The sequence below is a fragment of the Trachurus japonicus genome, chromosome 7 (genome assembly GCF_045865225.1).
Source record: "Trachurus japonicus isolate A0001 chromosome 7, Traja_1.0".
NCBI classification, from domain to species: Eukaryota; Metazoa; Chordata; class Actinopteri; order Carangiformes; family Carangidae; genus Trachurus; species Trachurus japonicus.
Genome location: NC_140913.1, coordinates 14,481,827 through 14,507,445, shown reverse-complemented (window position 1 = coordinate 14,507,445; position 25,619 = coordinate 14,481,827). Strand labels below are relative to the sequence as shown.

Below are 25,619 nucleotides of genomic sequence, written 5' to 3'. Positions count from 1 at the left end.
GGACACAGCTTATATAGGCTATAGCCTATAGAGTCCCTAAAGGTTATGGAAAAACTGTTACGATTTAGGTTCAAACCAGTAGGCTACTTCCTAAAGGTTAGAAGAACATCTTCGTCACCATGGTTACAACAACAAACAGGTGGAAAATTAAATCACAAGTTGTGGTTTTGACGAGTTGTAATGACCAGCTGAGACGTTTCTTCTCAGCTGAGGAGCATCAGATATGAAACGCAACTTATCTTCACTCCCTCCATCCTCACCTGCCTCACCCACATCTCCATCCCTGTAGTTCATACTTCTTTATTTGTTTTTAAGGTCTTTCACACTCCTCCTACCATCAGTTTCCTCTCTGATTGGCTGTCAAAGATCTGAATTTTCAAACATTGATCCTTTTTTTTCCTTTTCCACTGTTATTTGTTTTGTTACACACACACACACACACACACAAACAAACACAGTCATATTAGCCTGGGCCTTAGTAGGCTATTTTCATTATCAGGTGTTTATCGACCCATTGCTGAAATCATTAGCTTGGAGACGGAGATGGCCTACTGAGGGACAACAACGTCCCAAATCACAAATAAACAGATAAACAGATAAATATAATAAAGCAGAGTATCATCATGTGGCACTGCTGAGATTGTATTGTGTGGTTGTCAGATTTCTCCTGTGGGATGAAGTTAGAGCTGCATGAATTACAGAGGAGGAGAGAGAGGAAGAGGAGGAAGAGGAGATGGGAAGTTAAACCATAACACACCCTTGTTGTAGTGTTGTCACGATACCAACATTTTGGTACCGGTATCGGTACCAACATGTTTTTCGATACTTTTCGATACTTTCGGTACTTTTCCAAATAAAAAGAGAAATGTCATTATTGGCCTTATTTTAATAGAAAATCTTAGAACTATAACATATGCATCAGTAAATAATCAGTAAATCAGTAAACAGTCACTGCTGCTGCAGGATTAAATTTCCATCTATATTAATCTGAACTCTTCCTAAATTAAAACATTAGTGGTCTGTTTAAAAATGAATATCAACTTGTTTTCTTTGCATTACTATTTGAGGTCTCAAAACACTGCATCTTTTTTTTGTTATTTTGACCAGTTGTAATTTTTGGGAGAAATTGTTATCAGTAGTTTATAGAATGAATGAAACACAAACTTTCATTTTACTCAAACACACACTTGTTTCCCTCACGTAGACCAAATTGATTCTAACCCCCCCCCCCCCCCTCCCTCCTCCTCCGCGTAGCGCTCCTTCGCTGTGTTCACTCACTCACAGAGAGAGAGAGAGAGAGAGAGAGAGAGAGAGCATGCAGCCAGTGGTGGTGCGCGGTAGAAACGAAACAGTGTTTGCATTAATTAACGAGTCTGTAGCGGCCCGTCTCTCTCTCTCGCGCGCGGCGCACACACAAACACAGGCACGTGGACAGGTGGCGCTGTAACGGTAATTTTAAAAAAGCACCTTGCTTCGTTTGTGACTCGCTCACTCGCTCGCCTCGGCTCAAATTACAATGCGGCGACTTCACGTGGCGACGTCACCGCTGCCGGCGGCGCAAAATGAAAGTACCGGTCCCATCTAAGCGCAGTATGGTACCGTTTTAAATGTGTTAGTACCCCGGTACCACTCTAGTACCGGTATACCGAACAACCCTACCTTGTTGTCATGATTACAATAAAGTTGCTTTAAAGGGGACATATTATACTCATTTCTGCTTCTTGACATGGTACCTTGATGTCTAAAAGTAGTGTTAGTAACATGCTTTGGCCAGAAAAACCAAAAAATTGAGCACAGCTGGCTTCTCTACACACCAGTTTCACAGCCCTGCTCTAAACGGTCGGTTTAGAATCTTCGCTCTGGTAGCTGAGGTAACCATGGGAGCCAGGGCTTGAATGTTCACATCACCCGGCTTGTGATGTAATAAGCCGGGTGAAATTTAAACGGCTTGTTTAGAGACACATTTTCTGACTGTGGCAGTTTACAAAATGTTGACGTAGTTGTCAAAACTTATGTTTAAGGGGTGAGGAGGCACTCCAGATACGCAAATACACATACTAAAACAATGAAAAAGTGAGTTTTGCATAATATGTCCCCTTTAAAGTGTACCAGTGGCAGTGCACCGGGCTCATGGAGGCTTCACAGGTAGGAAGATAAACTAACAGGACTTCCTCCTTTGCCTTTCTTGCAACTCTGATACTAACTGCCAGGTCACATGACAACAACAGTAGTTTCAGTGGGACGACACCTGGAAGGTAAGGACAGCACATCTGACTGTTTAGGCCTACAGCAAAATAAGAAAAACCTCTATAGGACAACCTGACTAAAGATGTCAGACAAAATGTGTTGTCATGTGTTGTTAGAGGACGATCCCACAGTTTACAGCACTGAGGTTGATAGAGAATCAATTTTTTAAATGAACCATAAACACAGAGAAGCCTCAACTCACTCGTTTTGTCTAAAGGCTGAAGTCTCTCTGCGTCTCTCTTGTAATACATTACACACACACAAGCACACACACGCACACACTCACACACTTCGTTCTGCTCCACCGCCCAGATGAGATCACTGCTGGGACCAAAGGAGGGGGGAGCCATTAATTTCTGACCTCAGTTTGACAGAGTAACACAAAGCTGCTTCACTGTATCCTAAGAGAGAGGAGAAAGGAAACACCAGCACGCACACACACACACACACACACAGGGAAATTACATAGCACAGTCGTAGACTCCTGTCAATAAACTGAAACTCCGACGGTCAAAAATATTAAAGTGTTGTGAGGTTTCTCTGATGACACAGTAAGATTTCAGTCACTCGTGGAATAAAACTACTGTTGATTTAATAAAGCTGTCAGGCTGTGAGCAGCAGGTGACAGGGTAAGGTGTTGGTCACCTGATAGCTCACTGCATCAACTCAAACCGATGTGCTCTCAACTGAAAATGCGAGATAGTGGAGGCCATTGTGTTATGTTATTATTAGCCTAACTGATCTTCAGGAAAGTGTTGTTTTTTCAGCAGCCTCATCTTTTCTCTGTCACGCAGCCTGCTGGCTTTCTAAATCGTTCGCCACAGACTGTAAATAAAGATGGACACCACCTCTTTGACTCCACCCACAGGTTTCTGAGGCTCAGAGTGAGTAGTAGTAGTGAGATAATAGAGTGTTTCCTGTTGTACTATCACATATGGTTGAATCTGGGCTCGTTTTTGCCGTGGGCAGCGTTTGTGCTAATTATGAGCAGGACTATTTAAAGGGACAGCCTGGGCCTGTTTGGGAATCACTGGACAGACAGGCTGTTTGTCAGCAGCACCAGGTGAGTGACTCATCAGTTTCTCCAACAGGTGTGAGTGTGTTTTTGTTTTCTATGGGAAACACATGTTGTTATGAGCAGCGTGTGCCCCAGGTTAACGACGTGCAGCGCTGTGGGTATCGAACATTTTACCACTGATGCGGTGCTGTGGACTGCAGAACTGATGTAACTCCTTCCATGATGAGGCATAATACCTGACCCGCCCCACCCCCAGTCAACCCCCAACCCTGCACTGAGAGAACAGAACATCCAGGTGAATCCAGGTGTCCATGAAGGGCAGGTGAACTGTCCTGTAGCAGGAGAGGACAAACCCTCAGTGGACCGGCTCTGACTACAGGACGTTCTACTTTTAAAGCTGCTGCAGGGAGGCTGTGTCTTTGAGGAGGAGGTGGGGGGGGGGGGTTGAAATGTTTTTGAAGTGCAGGACAAAGATCTTATAGACGGTGTCAGTAAAGTGCATCTGTGATCTGCTGTTTCCAGGACAAGCTCCTCTTCATCCTTGGCTTTAAAGAGACGGACTGTTGTTGGTGTTATGCTGCTGCTGGTTCCTCTGGTTGGCTCTAAACCAATAGAACCAGTGACCATTAACTACAAACTATTAATCTTTGGTAAAGTTGATGTCCACAATGCGTTTGCATTTTAAAAATCAAAGTGTCACACATCTTAAAACATGTCATTTGACTATTAACTACACTGAGCCTGTGTGAGTAAGTATAGTGATTGTCAGATTAAATACTACAAATGGGGAACTGCAAGGACAGATGTAACGTTTAAATGCAGAATTTAAACCAACACTAAGGAACTTTTCAACCTTCATAAAATATTTTCATAACTTTTGTGATGATACATCGACTTACAACAAGTTGAATGACACCTCTGTCATGGCCTGAGGGGGTCTGTATCTCTTTCTCTGGCACTAAGCAGCTTTGAGGAGCATGGTAGGAACCCTGCTCTCACTTAAGTTTCACTTTCACTTTTGCGAGTCACAACAAGGAGGGAACAGGCAAAACGGCACTTTAGCAATGGATTATGTTTGTGTTTTCACTTTGAAATGATCCACTGGAAACAGAAACTTAGTTTTGATGTCTTCTGTTAATTTTAATGCAGGATATTTACAGGGCTTCACGCTAGTGTTCATGGGAAATGGAGTCTTCCTTCAGGCAAAACACTACCGCTTTGGTCCATAGGTGCCGCCAAACTCAACCAAAACTGAAAGTTCTTTAGTACTGCTTTAACTAAACGCTGATGGGACAGAGTGAGGAGCTGTGAGTCCTGAATTCATTATGAACTTCAACTAATGTGTTTAATTTATTTATAGAAAACAAAAAAAAATCTACATTTATATGTCATATAATACTGGAATCATATTTGCCATGCTGTGACTGAGATCAGAACGACTCGAGCCTCTGCACCTCTGAATGGAGATTCTTCACTGTGGTCATGGTCTCTGCAATGGTCCACTGGCGTCCTCTGCCATCACACTTAAGGACACAGATAAATCTCTTACTCCACTTCATATCATCCCATCATCACATTTCTGCCTTTCATTTTCCTCTCCATCTGTCTATCTGCACTCACACACTGAGCCATGAAATGATTATGAAAACTGCGTTTGGGCTGAAGGTGAAGCTGACTGAAACACAACAGAGCTGAGGAAGAGGAGCAGCAGGGAGGAAGGTAGAGATGGTAAAAAGAGAGAGGGAGAGAGAGAGAGAGGGAGACGGAGGATGAACCAACCGTTCAAACACTGAGCACTGATCCATCCTAATGAGCACAGCACAATGGAAGTACAGAGCTGTGAATTATGCAACACAAACTCACTATGAAACAGTGAAATACTATGAACGGGCATGTTTGATCATCATCATCTTCATCATGTAACCCTTCTCGTCAAACAGGCCTGAGGCTCCAGCTCAAGAGTCACTGCTGGGAAAGCGAAGCCAGCTTACATAATCATAACATAATAATGATAATATAACTACTACTACTTCTAATAAAATATAATCCATCCTTTCATTTTGGATTAAAACGTGTTAAAGCACGACATGAGAAAAGAAAAACAGCTCAGAAACTTTGCTGAAATGATCTGATATGAAGATTAATGAACTTCATTGAGACTAAAGCCTTCAGTAACGTAAATACCATGTTGAGTAAATAAAAGTACCAGTTACAAGGAGCCTCAATCATAACAAACATGCAGCCTAAATACCATTAGAAAATAAAGTATGACAGTAATTATTTAAAACAGGTACACACAGAAGAGAGCCCACAGAGATATTTTGAACAGGCATATTAATTTGTTTGTTGTCCATGAGTGCTAGAAAGGTGCCTATGAATGAAATGTATTATTATTATTATTATTTTTATAAAAAAGTAAGCAAGTGTTTACATTTTCTTTGCTTAACGTCTATTTGTGTATTTTTGTTTGTTTAATTTTAATAGGTATTATGTGTCATTTATAGGTTAGTATAGCCTATATAGATAAACATCTATGATCGATAAAAATGATCTGTAAATTAGTAAGAGATGTGGTCAAAGGATCTTGAAATAGTGAGTAACTGAACCTTGTTGTGTTCACACGGGGTCTTTACATTTCAATTAATGGATAAACTCCATTTTAATCTGTGACCTTTCTTGTTAAGTTTCATGTTAGAAACAAATCACACTAATATTGTGTGTTTTATTTTAATAGCTCAATTTCTCCATTAAACCGCACTGAGATTGACTCTTTCTTTCTCTCCACGAGGCTCACAGCTGCTGTGGGACATCAAGGCAGCAGTGTAACCATAGCAACGCCCATGACACCGGCAATGCAGCCATAGCAACCACGGTGCAGCCAGACGAGCATCAGCGGGAGGTGCCAGCTCCTCATTCTCCACGTCTCCACTTCCACATCACAACAAGAGCCGGCAGCGCGGTGATGACATCACACACACACACACACACACACACACAGTCTGGATCCAGAGGAGAAGGGGAGGAGGGAGGAAAAAATGGAGGAGAGGAGGGAAAAACATGAGGAGAACATTTGGGGAGGATATTTGGACACTCTCTCTCTCTCATACTCAAACACACACACACACACACACAAGTAAACTATGATCCACAGCAGTCAAAACCCACAGGGTTAGGTTTATTTTGGTAGTTTCCATCACTGCTGCATTGTTTCTTCACAAATGTCAATCAGTGTGAGTGGGCGGGACTTCACATTTACTCTCTGTTGGAGCCGCCCATTCAAGTATGCAGTACTGCGTACTAATTGTACGCAAGCAATGTGTTTATTCAGCGTTTATTTATTATGCATACTGAATTAACACATGAGTTGCTATTATCAGACTGATGTTCACATACTGACAGTCTGCACTATGCATGAACCGTCAGCAACAGTGACGATACTGATGTTTGTAGGAGAGTTTTTTAAGTTGTAACTTTGGGTTTCAAAGAGAATTTAACTGAATGACCTGAATCTACAGAGGCTATCTTTGGGAAAAATGCATTTAAAGCTCCAGTTGGTAAGTTGACGAAAGTGAAAGTAAACTCCGCGACTTGGTCGGAAATTTCAAGACAATACTCCGTCAGGTCCCTTTATGAACCTCTGCCATGCGCCACACACACACACAGACACACACAAAGTAGCCATGAACGCACCCACAGAGAAAAAAAAAAAAAATAATAAGATGTACCGTATCCATAGCACGACGTGTAGGAGCGGCGATTGGCTGCTCCTCCTGCTCCCTCTACCTGACTGGTGGAGAATCGTCGGGCGCGGTGGATTTTGGCAAATACGATTACAGGCTGTAGGTGGAGCCAGAGGAGTTGGATTTTGTCCTAAATTACTCATTTAATGTCTGACCATCAGAATATAGTGACAATTCCAGCAAATATGACTGAATAATTGTTACCAACTGAAGCTTTAATATGTATGGAGGGGGCGGGCAGCCAGCCACCAGGGGGTGATGGACTTTATGTGGCTGTCAAGGTATACAGTATATGGTGATGAATAGTCACTGGTTTAAACAGAGTTAACACGGAGCATTTAATGAGAAGCAAACAGATCTAGATCCAGACTCAGATCCACATTCAGGTCCAGGTCTAAACCGTGGCTGGAATCATGTCATGTATTAGTGTGATGAACACATTAACACTGACATCAGGACGTATAACACATGTATAATTCATGAGCTGAGAGCTGCTCTGCATCAGTCTGATGCAACACACACACACACACACACACACATTTGCACAAATGTAATCTCCAGGGAACCGAGCTGAATCTATATGGTACGGATTGAAGACACTATAGATCATTTCAGTCTCAACAGGATACCGTATAAACCCCCTCTGTATATGCGTGCATGGGTGTGTGTGTGTGTGTGTGTGTGTGTGTGTGTGTGTGGTGAGACACAGGTGAGATAATCTGCACTCCAGTCAGTTTTTAATGGCTGTAATGGCTGGCTGCTTTAAAATGTGTGTGTGTGAAAGAGAATCCTTCGACCATCTGCGCTCTGTTTGTCCCTCAGCAGCTTCTCAGGTGTCCCTCCACCTCCTTGCCTTCATCATCATTTTCCTTTTATCAAAAGTATATGTCTGCCACAATTTAAAAATGCATGTCTTCCTATGAAAATGAGCACTACTACAATAACATACTGTTCCATAGCTAAATAGAAACATTCGAAAAAAGGCCTAGAAAATAGATGGTTAATGGATGGGTGAGTGTTTGTCTGTACACAAGATGTCAAATTGACTGTAATAATAAAATAAAGTAGATCAACTTGATGACACCACCATCTCTGTGTTAGACCAAAGAGGAATCTAACGTAGTCTAATACAAACAAACATTAACAGGCCAAACAACAATAAAACACTAAACAAACAACAGCATTAACTAAACAATAAGAAGAGGTTTGAAAAGTTTGCTCTTCAACTCAGTATTGTTCTTTGTTCTCTGTGCTTTGCAGGGAAGGTGTGGGGTTATGTAACATCCTGCATGTGGTTAACAGGGCGATCATGGGTGATTTCAGGTGAGGCGGGGGGTGTCTATGACATGTGACAGAGCAATTTGCAATATAAATAGACATATGTAGAGTTTGTCTAACAGTCGGGAGGGTGGGCCACTTTCAGCAGCCCTCCTGCTGCAGAGAAAAAGCAAGAACAATTATATCTGACATTTTGTAGCATTTCAGTCGACGTGGTTTGTTCTTATGCACAGACGTAACCAGTCTGACGGACACCGACAGGTAATGTCACCTGACACCACCTCTGTCTCCACCAGAAGCTCTTCAGGCCGAGAAACCACAGTTTTTTTGTGTTTTTTTTGCCAAACCTGAAATGTCAAAATGTAAAAAGACAAAAAAATAAAAAGGTCAGTGTTGCAGCGGTGTCCCACACCTCCACCAGGTGACATTTACGCCTGTCAGCAGCTGTTAAGAGTCAGTTTCCAGTCATCCATTAGCTCTCAGAGGTGAGACTATTTTACAACCTGTTTTCGCACTCGGTCGTTCAGACAGCTGCTTATGACAAATATTTTCTCTGTTTTTCTGTTCTGAGCTAAGAACAAAAATATAAACTATTAACCACGTCTACGGTGGCCCCGAAGGCTCATCTTACTGTAACTTAAGTAAACGCATGCTAAGACACCTGGACCTGTCGGGGGCGTGCTTTAGTTCAACGCCTCTTTACTTTAGAAGTTCTGAATACGACATAAGGTCTTTTTGAGTTCCTGAACGACTGATGCTGAAGGAATCCAAACCGGAGAAGACAACAACTCCCATGATCCCACACTGTTTCGCCACGTCAGAGAGTTTGTATTGTATGATTGTCAATTTAATATTTTCAGTTTTAGATGGTTGGTTGGACAGAAACATGATGTGATGCCAAGAAGAGTGTTTCTACCACTAAATCCATTTACCCTCCCTCCCTCTTCCTGTCACATAATCCCCTACTCTTGTCCTCCCCTCTTGTGTTTTCTCAGTGTCATTACTCCCCAGCGTCGCCATCAGTGACTCCAACACCTCTCTGCCCTTTAGTACGGGGAGGAGGGGGGGCGGGGGCACCTCAGACAGACTCATGTTACTGCTGCTGAGGCATGAAATTACCTCTGCACCCCCTCCGGCTCCCTTAAAGATGTTCCCACTGTTGAAAATTTGAGCACAAATATTGGCAGCGAGGTGGGAGAACACACAACGCTAATCATCCGTGTGTAAAAGCAACATCACATGGAGAAGGAGTTATGAGCTCTGTTGTTCCTCGGAGGGGACGATCTGATGGAGGGAAGAGGAGGAGGAGTGAGATGAGAGGGTGAGAACTAAGAACTGTGTGACAGCAACTCAGAGGAAGTCAGAGGTTGGACGTGGAGGTTATATCAACCTGAGACCTCGTCAGTACAGAGAGAGAAAGCACATCATTAACAGTGTGCCCGCCACTAATAAACTATCAAACAAGATTAATAAGATGTTAACTTACTACACTAACTTAACTTAAAGGGATAGTTCAACATTTTGGCAAATTGGCCCATTGCCATAATCGCTATAGTCATAGCAGTAGGTTCATTACCTTTAATTGTAGGTGTAAGCCATTTTCAGTACGGCGGAGCGCAGCAGCTGGCTGCTCAGAGCTACGCTATGGAGGCTAACGGAATTTCTTGGTTTCCCTCATTAAACTCATCAAATTCAACATCCCAAAACTCCACAGCGCTTTTGTAGACAAGTTGTGACCTGCACAACCACCACGCTATGAGATAATGACGGAACGATACGAAACGGAGCCGTTTTCGAGGTAAATACAGGGTAAATACGGAGACTGCTTGCTGAAAAACTGTCCCTGAACGCAACGCACATCAGCGGTTTTGTATGAATTTACCTCGAAAACGGCTCCGTTTCGTATCGTTCCGTCATTATCTCATAGCGTGGTGGTTGTGCAGGTCACAACTTGTCTACAAAAGTTTTGGGATGTTGAATTTGATGAGTTTAATGAGGGAAACCAAGAAATTCCATTAGCCTCCATAGCGTAGCTCTGAGCAGCCAGCTGCTGCGCTCCGCCGGACTGAAAATGGCTTACACCTACAATTAAAGGTAATGAACCTACTGCTATGACTATAGCGATTATGGCAATGGGCCAATTTGCCAAAATGTTGAACTATCCCTTTAACTACGTTAAAAGAAAGACAAAGAGAAACTATGTCTTTGAGTTTCTACTGTCACAATCGTTTTAGTGTCACAGAATAAAATGTTAAGTTTCTCATGGTTCAGTCGGTTCACAGACTCTGATGTACAGGGAGAAGCTGTGATATATTATTCTTGGGTTTGCCCTTGTACTGCTGCATGTGTGCGCGTGTGTATGTTAGTGTGTGTGTATGTGAGTGTGTAAGGCCTTGAGTTCCCCAAAGACTTTGTGCTCTCCTATACATCACAGTGTGTGTGCGTGTGTGTGTTGCCTCTGTCTGTCCCACTGGTACTAGTGAAGCTCTCGTCAACCCCGAAACGCTGCTGGCAAAATTCCCTTTTTTTACCCTCTCTCTCTCTCTCTCTCTCTCTCTCTCTCTCTCTCTCTCTCTCTTTCTCTCCTGTCCTGTTTTTTTTTTTTAGATCTTTCGTTTTGTTTTCCCTCCTCTCTCCCCTGTGCAGACACTTTTCTCTTTATCGTCCTGTGTTTTCTTGTCTCGTCCTCTTCCTCTTGGTGCAGCCTTCGTCCCCTCTGTGTTTTCTTTCAGCCCTTTTTTCCATCCATCTATCTCTTCCTCTCTCTCTCATTCCATCATCTGTGCTTTATTAATCATTCTCACTCTGTCTCCACTCCTCATTTTCCTCTTCTGTCACTCTTCATATTGTTTTTCTCTCCTTCTTCATCTCTGAACTTTATCCTCTATCTAAATATTTGCTCTATTTTCTATCACTCTATCATTCTCTGACACCGTGCAATGATCTGATTACTACTTTGAGGAACACAACTTCTCTAACACACACCTCTTCTTCTCTCTGGTACGCAGTGTGTGTGTGTGTGTGTGTGTGTGTGTGTGTGTGTGTGTGTGTGTGGGTTATGTGCCTGTTTTTCCTCTCTGTTCTTCTAACACCATCTTCAGCCTAATCAATCACTGTGACCCAGATAAAGCTCAGTTTAAACCCGAGCTGCTTTTGATGCTCTGACCCATTTGCCAACATTCGTGTCCCTGCAGCTTCTCGTGTTATGATGTCACGGAGACGAGCCACAAGGAAACGACAAGTGGAACCAGTGGATGGCACCGTGACCTGCAGTACAGGTGTTTGAGTTTATCCAGGCAGAGGTTGTTTTTTTGTTTGTTTTTTTACAGTGTAGGAGCAGTCTGCTGCTTTCAGGGCCACTACTGTGTCGCATTAACTCAGCATATGCATTGGCCAATAAGAACGGATTTGAAGACTTTTTTGTGACTTCAAACTTTGCAGGTGAACAGCAAACTGTCTGGGTTTAATTTAGAAATGATGTCCTTGCATTGTTTGACCCACTACAGAAAAATAATGTTACTGTTTATCTTCGTTCAGTCATATTTCGATCTTTATGTTTCATCTCTACGGTGACTCACTGAACTAAAACTGCACAAATCATTTTCTAAAGTGGTTTCAAGGTGTTTTTAACCTTTGAATGTGAAGACGGAAGCTGGGTGATCCAACCCTTCCTGACATTAGGCATATAAAACGTGATAAGCTGAGACTTGTTGACTGTGTTGTTAACTGAGGCCTAAAATATGAAGCTGCTGCTCAGATCATCACAGTAAGTTTACAGCTTCTCTGGCCCTCCATTAACCCTCAAGCTCTCTCTCTCTCTCTCTTTGCTGATCTGATTGGCTGATGCATAAGATATACACAGTGAAAATGCTGGGCATACACACACACACACACACACACACACACACACACACACACACACACACACACACACACACACACACACACACACACACACAGCAGGAATAAACATGAAGGTCAATGCAGGAATTAGCGTGAACACACTCCAGGTTAACGCCCTGACTTCACTTTTAGAGCACTACACACACACACACACAGCTCAGTCTCCAGCTACCCTTGCCCCACATCCCCTAACTTGGTCCAAACAATAGGCAGCACTTCCTGAAAGTCAGAAATAACAGGGAACAGTTTCCTTCAGCAGAGGGAGAGAGAGAGAGAGAGAGAGAGGGAGAGAGAGAGAGAGGGACTCCCCAAATAGCTCTCTCCTAACTCAGCTGTAAATTCACTGATCTGTTTCAGAGTTTCTGTGTTAGTCAAAAGGCGAAGCATTGCATTGTGGGTATTGTAGTCTGTGCATACTACAGACTGATGTACACAAACGAATAAATGAGAATTTGTGCAGAGAAAAGAAATTAGGAAATTTGTTAATATTTGATCAACAAATCAACAAATACAAATAACGTTAAATATATTTCTTATTTATATCTCACTTCCAGCAACGAATAGAATAGAATTAAATTGGGCCAATGACTCTTGAATTGCCCCATTGTTTTTTTAACCAGCTTTCTGGATGTGTCCATGTTCATGTCTATGTCTTCTCCTCTGCAGCTTTATGAGGAGAGCATGTGAACGAGTAGGACACAGAACATTAAAGGGATAGTTCAACATTTTTGGCAAATTGGCCCATTGCCATAATCCCTATAGTGTTAGGAGTAGGTTCGTTACCTTTAATTGTCGGTGCAAGCTGTTTTTAGAACGGCGGAGCAGAGCTGCTCAGAGCTACGCTACGGAGGCTAATGGGATTTCTTGGTTTCCCTCATCAAACTCATCAAACTCATCAAATACACAATCCAACATCTCCAAAAGGCTCTCGTGGACAAGTTGTGACCTATTCACCACACTATGAAATAATAATGGAACGTTACGAGACAGAGTTGTTTTCTAGTTAAATTCATGGAAAACCGCTGATGCATGTTCCTGTCGGGGGCAGTTTTTCGGCAAGCAGTCTCTGCACTTGCCACGAAAACAACTCCGTCTCATAACGTTCTGTTATTATCTCATAGCGTAGTGAATGTGCGGGTCACAACTTGTCCACGAGAGCATTTATGTGTTTTATATACGAGTATGTTAAGAGTTAGACAGAGTGACTTTATCATCCTCAGTGGAATAAATCTAAATAAACCTTTTCTCACACTCACAGAGAGAAAGACGCCTCCTGAGTGACCTTCACGGGATTTAAACACATACAGAAAGAAGAGAGGAGACAGTGGAGACATATATATAAATTATACCTGTGCGAGACTAGAAAAGGAACAGTCACAGAAAGGTAGAAAGAAAGAGAGAGGGGAGGAGAGGGGGAGTGAATGAGATGCTGTTCTCTCCTTCCAGCCTCACTGAGGTTTTTTTTCCCCAATTAAACCTGTTATCTCATCGTCTGCCAGCCTCCCCACCAAGACCCCACATGGTACAGTCCCCTCTTCACCATCTCTCTCTCTCTCCACACTGTATAATTTTCTCCTTCTCTCTCTCTCTTCAGTCTCTACCCTCTTTGTTCTGCGGTTTCCTCCCGTGTCTTTCTCTCTCTCTCTCTCTCTCTCTCTCTCTCTGTGGATTTACTCCAGTTCAACCAACCCACCACCCTTTTGTATGCCTCCACTTCAGCCCCCTCCACCCGTCTGCCTCTCCTTCTTTTAACCTCTCCATCCCTCCGTTACTCCTTTGTGTACGGTCACCTTGAGGCAATGTGGCCACAGCTGGAGTAAAAAGCTTCTCTGGTCGACTTCACTGCAGCCAGTGAACAAAGAGGCTGCAGGACAACAAGTCTTTTCTTCCCTTAGCCTGAGTGTCTTGAATTGAAGGTGCTTCTCTGCAGCCCGACGACAACACTGATAGAAGAAATGATGGAGTTGATGTAGCTGCAAAACACACATGCTAGAGTCTGGACTATACAATTAGCCGCTGTAAGCTACACCAGCTAATGAAAACTCTACTCCCCTGATTTTCTATATGCCACCCATCTCAGTTCTTTAATAACTTTCATATTTAGTTATCAGTTTATTTTTTCGAAGGACAATGTAGGTAGACACTGTGACGTCTCATTAAAGTGCAACCGGTGCAATTCTGTAGGTGTTACTGATCAACAACAGTGTCAGCAGGACAGTGTATGGTTCGGTTGTATCAGATTTGATGGACAATGTCTGACTGAGGTGGCACTTTGGTTTACATTACACTGTGTACGATGTGATGCGACATCTGCTTCATACAGCAGAACTGCAGCCACTTTAAACCACTGAAAACAGAATCCGCACGAATACAGAAACCGCTCATGAAATAATCAAAACTTCTGCAGAAAACAGCACAAATCACTGAGTGGAGGGAGAGAAGCATAAAAATGATGCACCAGGCAGCAAATAATGGCAACTGCCTGAGACACACCGCTCACCCTCCACCTCTCTATCCATCCATCTATTCATGCATCCATATTCATCCATCCATCCATCCTTACAAGGTCAAAGCTGTTCATTTATTCAGCCGATGATCACCTCTTCGACACCACTCTGACCCATCTCTCATTACTCTCCACTTTGCTCCACCCGTCCATCACATCTTCATCATCACATCTTCATCCACAGGGTGATGGAACACAGACGTTCAACACTCAAGACGCCTGAGACAGACTCACTCACCCACAGCGACCCAGGATCAGTAGTTTGCTGCTGTGCTATGGTATACGTATAAAAAAGTAAATGTATATTATACATTTACTTTTTTATACAACAAATTCTGCCAGGTATTTGTATATGCAGTAGATCTAAACTGCTCCTCATTTTTATCAATTTAGCAGAATGACACATTGATTAAGTGGTAAAATATATTTTCTGTCTCAACATTGATGTCTAGTCTGTGATTGTTCAGTGGTGCAATATTTCATTTAGTTTGAGAGTGACATTGGTTTGGGGCTGGTGATGGTAGAAGGAGGTTCTATTAAAAAAAAGCAGCACATTTAATCTAAAAAAAAAAAAATGGTACAAATGAACGCAAATCCATCCACTCCCTTCGATATGAACTGAACTTTGAATTTATTCTTTTTAAATGTGAACTGATAAATCTGTATACAGGCAATTCAAAGTCCTTCTGAAGTGAGGCATGAGTGTAAACCACTGCGCTACTGTACCCTCTGAATGTTTTCAAAATAATAATGAATCAATTTCCTTGCAATCGTAATTTTTTTGCACACAAGAAAATGACTGAATAATTTAAGTGTAAAATACTTGAATAAGAATGTATTGTATTTTTCATGACCCTTTAATTACTACATTTCAAGATTAACTGAGGCTTAAAAAGATCTCCTGAATTCAAGACATGTAGTAAATAAATAGCTTTTAAAACAAGATGATTAATCTAATATTTCAAGATCTAAGATTTTCAATCCTGGCAACAAACAGGATCATTTGCGGTGTATAACAGCCTTTTTAACCTCCAGCTCCCTTAAATGCCCCTCCATCCTTTCCTCTTCTGTCCCTTCAGTCACTCCTTTCCACTCATGAAGCCTCTTCACCTTCAGATGACAAAACACCTGGAGAAGACGCACCTATTCCATCCTCTGCTCTATTTATCTTAAACATCCAGGGACCCCTCCCCTCCCCTCCTTCTGTACATCCTAACCTACATCCATGTGTAACTCTAACCCAATCCCGTCTTCATCAAGACCGACCTTGCCGCCTCCAAAGGTCAAACAGCTGGAATGGATCAATGGCTCTGGAGAAGGCAAAAGGGTGGAGGGGATAGGAAAGAGAGAGAGAGAAATGGAGAGGTATGAATAAAAGAGGGAGTAAAGGTTTCGGCATGGAGGAGGGAGAGGGGGAGGAGGCAGGGGAGGAGGAGACGGACAGAGGAGAGCTATTGCAAGAGAGGAGGGAGACGGGATAAAAAAAAATCCAGCATCAGCATTCCTCTGCGTCTCTATGGGAACAGCAGGAGGGAAGGAGGGAGGAGGAATGGAAGGTGATAATAAATGGAGAGAATGAGATGGAGGGAGGGAGGGGTGGTGGTGTCAGTCTGACAGGGAGGGATGGGGATGACAGGACAGAGAAAATGAAGAAGAGAGGGGACATCTACCGTCCCCTTGTTTGTTTACTTGTGTTGGTTGTTAGTTTACTGATGCGGGATAAACAACAGAGGAGCTCAGAGCTCAGTATACTGATACCTCATAGACAATGTGTAAACATAATAGATAGTTCACAATATCCCCCCACAGCTCCACGGATACAAACAAAGATGGCGACACCCCCAGTACCATTTTCAATTATGAATGAGAAAAGAAAAAGATCAACACAGCAAAGGTAATTGAAAATGGCTTCAAGGAAAAAACAAACAATCAAAAACAAGAACTGTCGAAGGTGAACCATGAAGGACAAGATGATGGCTGTTTTGTTTATGTGTACAGATATTAATAAGGACCAAAATAAACTGAAGCTAACACAGCTAACACTGGCCTGCAACACAAACCAAACTGTTCGTAGACAATATGCTCCTTTCTTACTTGTTGATCACTGAATAAATCCTATTTAATGAAATGTACTGTATATGTCTGCTTCGACACCTGCATTCACAACAGGAAAAACTGACACTGTCAATGTCAAGATGGCTAGCAGTTAACTGTTAAACAATCTAGGTTTACACCATCCTTTTGTGTTGGGGTAAAGCCTGCTTCATACCAATTAATTTCTGGTCAAATTATGAGACAAAAGAGACTTAACTGTGAAATAAACATTTTATCCTCAAGCCTCAGCACCACAACATAAATTTACGTAAAGTACGGTTAACAGTGCGGTGTCACCTGTATGAAATAAGTTTAACTCTGTAAAGCACAAAAAAAAAAGTGACATCTTCCTGAAAAAATCAATAAATAAATAGAAAGTGATGCTCTTGCTATTGTGCTGAGGGGAGTTGGCTTTGTGACAAATACTGTTGCTTTCAGTGACAAGTCCTAAATAAATGTTCATCTCATGAAAATGATCAAAGTCAAACTCATTAGTAACCGAGGAGGTAAATTCAGCGAATTTTAGCACTCAAACACCAAACAAAAGCAGAAGTTGCTAACACTAATAATGCCCATGTGTTATTGCTAATAATGGGCTATAACATGCAGCCCCTCCATGCAACGTCTAAGCACTGTTTAATGCTAAATCAAGACTGATTCATGAGCTTCTGCTGCTCATAAACAGACGCAGATTGACTGCACAGAGCTGAGAGGTTTGTATGAAAACAAAATACACTAACTAACAACAAAGGCTTACCGTAGCTCTGCAGAGACAGGGTTACTTTTCTAGTGGGGGTTCTTGGTGAAATGATTGGAGCTGTTCCTCTTTTTGTATTAATTTGTACGACCAAATCTTCTCAGTAAAATATTGAAAACCTCCAGCAGCAGCAGCAGCAGCAGCAGCAGCAGCAGAGAAAAGGCCTCACCAGTGCACCTCTGCTTTTTCCAGAGACATCAATATCAGTGCAGACAGAGTGGATGCTGCAGCCGCCACCACAACACAATCAATAATTCACAAACCGCCTTTACACCTGTGAATCACCAAAGCCTCCATTGTCTATGTGCTTTTAAACGCCTCTGTGTCCAGTCTGTGCTCTATACATACGTACAATATACTTCCAATAGCCTATAAAAGGTCCTGTTTTTCTCTGTTTTATGCTGTATACTCAAAGGTGAGACATTCCTGTGTAGATGAGCGCACGCACACACACAGAGACAGACACACACACACATACACACACACACACACAGTTCCCTGAATCATATCAGCTATGTGAAGAATTCCCCTCTCTGCAGGGTTAGCATAACGCAGCACAACAGACCCAAACACAGCTTATGAAACCATGTTACTCAGGCCGCCAGCAAACACACAGAGAGCCCCTCAGTATGGCAGGCATCTGGTCGGTCAACTGGAGAAATACTCCTCTTCATACTGTTCACATAAGGTAGCCTATTTGTTTACACATCTTTATAAGGCTTCTTTTGCTTCCAGGCCTCTGTGAGTTTGAGCAATTCAAGGATTAGATTGATGCTGAGTCATCAGAACAACAAATGAGGAACTGTCAAAAATATCTTTGATAATAATAAAATCAAAGTATGTGCATGTGCATGAAAACCTAAGCAGAGAAGGCTACTACAAATCCCAAAGAGCATCAAAGCACAGAGTTTAAAATTCTGTTGCATCAGAGTTTTACGCTTTGCAGAATCTTGACCTTCAGCAGCCTCTGATTGGCACCTTCATCTGGAGGGTGATGATGAGGATGATGGTGATGATGGTAGTTTTTTAGGGCAGTAAGGCAGCAGGGCTACAACCAGAAATGCAAATGAAATGCAAATCATCTGATACAATCAACAAGCCTTAAAAAAAAGCATTTGAGAAGGAGAGGAACATGGTGCAACATTCAAATTATTTTCTAGGTTTAAAAAAACACACAAAAAAAAAACTATTCCACAGTTTCACAGTGTTTTTAAATGGTGAAGAAAAATAATCATCAGCACAATGACTGACTTCAAGTTCTTCCACCTTGAATTGCAGTGGACCAATGACAGTCTCATAAACACAGAGTGAAACAGCCAGGGTTTCATACACTGTGGCAGCCACTGCCAGTTACAAGCTAAGAGAAATCATAAACATATAAAATATGCTAATTGTGCTAACACTTCTAAAAGATGCTAAACATCCTTATATGTTCTCTCAATTGGATGTAAAGAGGACATTAAAGACCTCCTCCCGTGAAAATCGTGTTTTTCGTGCTTTTCACATGTTCCTCTGGCATTTTTCTTGTGTTAGAGGACATATCAGCAGAAAAGGAAAATTGCATTTCTGAGTTTTTCTGCCTTCAAATTGCTGTGAACCACCACTCCGCCCACCCTCCAGAGGTGCATTGCTAATGTGCATTGCTAATGAGCTGGTTTTAAAATGACCAAAAAGGGTCGCGGGAGTGGGACTTTAAACAAAAACTTAAATGTTAATCACAGCAGATTAAAACATGTCTGGAACTTTAACTCTTGTAAAAGAAGGATTCTTTGCACTCAGCTATTGAGATAAAAATGCTACACAGCTCAAGGGAGGAGGAAGGTATTTGCCCAAAGCCCATGACCGCCGGTCGTGTTGGAATGAAAATTGAATGGTGAATTCACCAAGACAGTCAGGTACAAGATGTCCATCACTGGACACAGAACCAATCTGTCACACGCTTCATTTCACACTCACTGATGAACAGGAGGAACAACAAGGTGGTTTGTTTCCAGGTCTCCGCACATCCACGTAGCTCAGAGGAATCAGCTGCTGTAACGTCAGCACCTTCCACAGCAGCAAACCAGCAACCGTGTGGAGGGAACAGTTCAGCCGAACCGGAGCAGACAGACCCACATCCCCTGCCAGCTACCCAGCCATGCGTCCAAGCCTGACCCACATCAGGGGCCTGGTGCCGGGCCAAGGCCGTGACCATCAGACCATCAGACATCAGGGAAAAGAGACAATGAGCAGAGAGACAGGGCTTCATTTTCTGCTCCTCGCTCCCATCAGGTCACAGTGGAGAGGTTGGTGTGGCTTCACTCAGAGCGAAGGCTGCACTAGCAATTTGTCTTTATTTACTCCGGTTTCAGAACCTGAACACATCGCCAACTCTGCTTTGTTTATTTTCACTTCAGCTGGCCCTGACATCACATTCTCCTCTTCCTTTTCATCACAGCGCCTCAACTGATTATAACTTCCTGTAACAGAAAAGTCCCCGGAGCGGCAGAAACAAAGTCGACACCAGATTAAAAAAAAAAAACAGAGCCGGCCGGCTCTCCCGAGGCTGCTGCCAAACCGAGCACAGCAAAACTGTTTACTTCAAAGACCTCAAGATAAATAAAGATCTGTCTAAACCTCAGCGTTTAGTTCAAATCTATAGGCTATAAACCTAATTACTTTATAGACATTTACTCAATAGCCCGGCAGTGAATTATGTGTATAGGTAAAACACATGTGAGAAAACTCTCACATAACCACAAAATTTACCAACCTGCAGGTGAACGCATCATCTCACCTCTTTTTTGGGAACGGTGGCCCTGAGGGGTCAACACACTGCAGAAAGCATGCAAAGGCACAAACACGCTGCCAATTTGGAAGAAAAGCGGCTTCATCAAATGATGACAACACATGCAAAAAAAACTAAATTAGCAATTAAATGAGATAAACTCAGTCTGACCGTGGAAATTTAACCAGCAGTATAGTATCTGATTTGAAATCTGAAGTTCTGTAAACTTTTAAATGCTGCTGCTGCTTTTTATTTATCACTACAATCTAGTTGTCCTTGTTATTTATTTAACGATTTATTGTTGTTTTATCTGGTTTTTGTCTCATTTTGGTTTGTTTTTAAGCCTTGTCTCTCTGTCTCATGAGAGAGAGACTACAATGACAACAATCTGAACTCTTATGTCCTTATAATCCTAAATAATGATGAAAGAAATAGTAAATACTGAAGAACTGCTGGGACTCACTTGTTATTTAATTCTTTTAACTTCAAGAGTCATAATCATAATCATCATAATCCTGTGTGTTGTGTGAACAACACCCAACTGAATTCAGGTAGATGGTGCAGTCAGAGTTACTGATAGGGGCAGGATCTGTGAATTGTAAAACTGATAAATATGTTTATTAATTAGTATTATTTTGCATCATGTTTGTCTGTTTGCATGTGTTGACCGCTCAGGGCCACCGTACCTGAGCCAGGCGGCAGAGCAAGCAACTGCTACATGCAGCAACAGACCAGCAGCACTGATCCCATTCAGTTGGACACAGCCATCAGCTCTTGAAGCACTTGACTCTTCAGTCTCCATACTCCTCCTACCTTGTCAATCTCCTGCTGCAGCACCTGTTTGGCGACCTCCAGGTCCTGCAGCCGGACCCTCAGCTCTTCGTTCTCCTTCTCCAGACGAGTCCTCTTCTTCTCCACGCTGTCCAGCTGGCTGTGGAGACGGATGGACACGTCCTTTGCCACCTTAGAGAATGGGATGGAGGAAAAAAGGAGGTAAGCTCCAGTGATACATTATTCCTTGCTGTGATGGCAAAACACTAAACAAAAGGCATGCTGGGAAATCCTTTGTCCTGACACTCAGATTCCTGTATAAAGTGAACAAGGTGGTGGTGATATAATTATTTTTAAATCAACATAGTAATTTTCATCTGCTATATAGTTTATGTTTATTTTGTACACATAAATAATGAATACATATATATCCATACCAAAGCCCATGGACAGACATTTGCATATAAATGAACATATAATCCCTTATGTGACATTGTAACATCTTCCTATATAGGACCATATATGTCATATATTACATTTCCATGTGGGTTAAACTGTTATCATGGTACTTTGCTCAGGAGATTTCTTTCATGTAGTTGATCTGAGTTCAGGTGAGAGACACAGTCTTGGCTCTGTGCGATTTTATCAGTGAGACGCATCAAAAATGTTCCAGGAAAAGAGCCAGAGCGAAGAGGATGGAGATGAAACACATTTCTTTTAGCTTCATCTGTCACATCATGAATCTTCTTCTATCAGCAGGGACTCTACTGCTGCTGCAGCTCAGTGTGTACAGAAGATGGTTTTTTTTTAAGTAGCTAATAAAGCCAAAAAAGATAATTGATATCTCTCTGGGTAATCTTTTATACAGAATGCTATCTGATTATTTCTCCCCCCTAGGAAATTTATTCATTAAAAGTTTCTAATGTCAAAGAGTCAAACTGAAGTCAACTCACAGACAACAATAATCTAATCTGAAATGTTGTTGTCAGATTGTACACCACTGATTAAACAAAGCTTCACTCGTCCAATAGGACGACAGTGAACCATAAAGGAGGCGGGCTGAGGCTACATACTAGACGATTTTTAAATCTGAACCTATGTTGAAAACATGTAAGACCACAGACCTGAGGACAGTTTCAACTGGTTTTAACATTATAATCCTCTGTGAACACACACTAGATGTCAGCCTGACCCCACAGACCTGCTGTGTAACAACTTCACAGACACAAGATCTCACAAAAACTTGCGTGATCACACAGAATATGGAGAACGACCCTATTACAGTCTGTCTTGTATGAGACACTACAAAGGTACTGTTACTGCCATAGTTACTCCAACTGATCTTCGTCTCCTGTGTGACCAGCCTTAACCAAACCAAACAAAGTCACACCTGTTTTTTGTTGAGTTCAGAGAAAACTAAATGACAAGAGCCAATATTAAACCACACACACACACACACACACACACACACACACACACACACACACACACACACACACACACACCCTCTTTTGGTTAACAGATAAAGATGAAGTACAGATAAACGAGGTCGTTCCCTTCAACACTAAACCATTTGAGCTTCAGCTCCACTGAAATCAGATATGAGGCTTTTTACTCTTGGTTTTATTAGATGTGATGAAATGGAAGTTTAATTAATCTGAATGGATCCAGCCTCAGAGAGTAACACTGATGTTGAAATCAGCAGCTCATCGATGCTCTTAAACCCCATTAACCTCCACCGGTTTAATGTAGGGGAGGAGACAGACAGTCGGTGTCTGCTGAGGGGGGAGATTCACGTCCACAGACTTTACTCTCATGTTAATAACTGTAGTGGAGTGTGGTATTTATGGATTTGTTGATTTATTATTCATAGTCCTTTTATTCAATAGGATCTGTGGATTCTAAGACATTGGCGCAGTGTGGCGAACCCCGTGCGATGCTAATTTCGTCCCCCGCAGCACAGTTGTTATTCCTCAGTTTCTGCAACAGTCAGAGCAGTGGCCATATTAATTTCAGATTGATCTATTGTCTGTTTGCATCATGTCTCAGTAACACCTCAACAGAACGCCTTCACATTTGGCACAACCATTCATAAGGACTGAAGGATGAAGTTATTCGATTTTGGTTGTTATGGTCAAAGGTCAAAGACATGGTGGCCTCAAAAATGTCCTTGTGAATGTGATATCTCCAACACAGCTTGAAGGAACACATTCAAATTGGCAAAAAACAATAAAAACAACCTTCACCTGCGCTTCAGGTCAAAATACTTTGTCGACTAAAACATAAAAAGTCAATGGTCACCGCAACCTCAGAAAAGGTTGATGTCTGTGTGACCAGGAAGTGACTGGAACCACTGATCTGGTTTATCTCTGTGACACTGGTCTCTGTTTACTTTTTAGTGCCGATGGAGTTTCAGCTCCGTTTGACTACATGGAAACGAGGTGGACGGCAGCTCCAATCGAAGCACAGTGTGACTGAGGGATAATATGACTTGGTAACTAATTTCTGTGCCCAAATAAACCAAATAAAGTAATGTAACATCTGAACCCCTTTGTGTGAAGTGAAGATTTACATATGGCAACGTCACTAAATACGCAGAAAGAGAAAAACAAATAATAATAAAAAAATATCATAGACCTGAAAGTTTTGGCTTGAATTGTAAATCTCTGGCTTTATCATAATGTTTCCCTAAACCTTACTCAGAGGCTGAGTTCAGAAACCCTCTTTTTTGAAGTTGTTCGCAATTATTCCTCAACTTCCTGTTTCTAAACGCAGAATCAGTTTCATTTATTTCACACACAACCATCAGGATAAATTCTGCATCAGGAATGTTTATTACACGTTCTTCTATGTTAATCAATAAGTTTGTTTTGTATTTATTTAATTATTTATTTTTGACAGTGTGGATTCATCCGATTGGACATCAACATTATTAATATTTCTAAAATTCATAATTACGTGTGAATTGTGTGTATGTTGTCACACTTGTGCAAATTGTGTGTCACTGCTTATCTGAAAAAAATCTTTGCAAACACAATTTGTAATTGTGTTTATCGTGTGCTTGTGTGTGTGCGTGTGTTAAACCAGTGCCACCATGCAGCTGAGTCCCACAATGCTCCTCTGTACTGCCCACTCTCATTCGATCCAACGGCTCCCTGAGCTCTACCACGCTCCAATTCATGTTTCTGTGCGTGTGTGTGCGTGCGTGCGTGTGCGTACATGCGTGTTCCTCTGTCAGATTCTCTCTTGTTTTGATAGTTCCTACTCATCCCTCTCATCTTCTTCCTCCATCTCTTTTCTCCTCTTGTCTTTGAATAAACATGAACACAGCATCTGCACACTTCCTCACATTACCATCCCATTACTAATTACTGATGTTGTTTATTTTATTGATTTATTGTTCTGTTTTCTGATCTAGTCTTTGCACCACAACACACAGTTTAACCTGTTTTCTTGCTGGACAATGAACGCCTCCTTCATTTTACTGATTACATATCAACAACAAGTTGACATTTCATAGACTGAAATAACTGTGTTTAATGATTAATCACAGTGGCTGAGGACTCTGGTCTCAATAAATTAAACTCAAAACTGTTTTGTGAGTCGGATCATTTGTTGCACAAGATTACCTGATCGTTTGTCTTCACTTTATGGCTGATTATGGGAGTGGAAATGAAGCTCACTGAATGAGATTAATAAAGTGAAACTATGTGAACATCATATTGATCAATATCTCTGGTCTTTAAATCTCTGTGTATAAAATACAAAGATGTCAATGAGTTGTCTGATTGTTCACTGATTAATGTGATCAACTCAGAAACTAATTGATGACTAAACTCACTTCACACTGTTGCAAAAAGATATACTGTAGTTAATATGATAAAAAGAAAACAGTATTATCAATGCAACCCCCCTTCTTCTCCTCCTCCTCCTCCTCCTCAGCTCTATAATTTCCTTTTTCTCCTCCTTCTCCTCCTAATCCCCCCCACTTCCCTTCTTCCTTTTTCCTTCACAGCTCTACAGTTTCCTCTTCTTCTTTCTCCTCCTCCTCCTCCTTATAAACTCTGTACTGTTCTTCTATGTTAAAGAGGAACGTGCAGGAATTTGAGGCCATTGAAGTTGTGGAGTTTCACAGCTATAGGATGTCATTAGGATTCGGTCCGGGTGCTGCCTAGCTGCATGAAAGAGTGTGTGCGTGTGTGCGTGTGTGTGTGTGTGTGTCAGGGGGAGTGTGTAATAGGAGCGAAGGAAAATGCACAAGAGCTACAACAAAGAGTGAGCAACTTTACTCACTCCCAGGCCAGAGGACAAACAGCACTATCATTCAGCAACTAATGGCAGTTGGTCATAAAAAGGATCTTTTTCATGTTCCCTGTTTGTGCGTGTGTGTGTTTTCAACAACTAGAGTCTTGTTCTTCCAAACACACACACACACACATACACACAAACAGAGGCTGCATGTTAAACCTCTGATAACATCTCCAGAGAGAGAAACTGTTTGACAGACGACAGTTAAAGATACATGAAACAAGACCAAC

At 41.9% G+C, this 25,619-nt stretch overlaps 1 protein-coding gene across 2 annotated transcripts in view; it reads right to left on the bottom strand.

Annotated features, from left to right (window-relative positions):
- The window catches only part of mtcl2 (microtubule crosslinking factor 2), an 82,466-nt gene that overhangs the window by 40,840 nt on the left and 16,007 nt on the right, over positions 1-25,619 (bottom strand). For both annotated transcript variants that reach the window (XM_085781388.1, XM_085781389.1), the window contains exon 4: positions 21,124-21,273. In XM_085781388.1, coding sequence (XP_085637514.1) covers positions 21,124-21,273 — 150 coding nt within the window. The remainder of the gene's footprint in view (positions 1-21,123; positions 21,274-25,619) is intronic.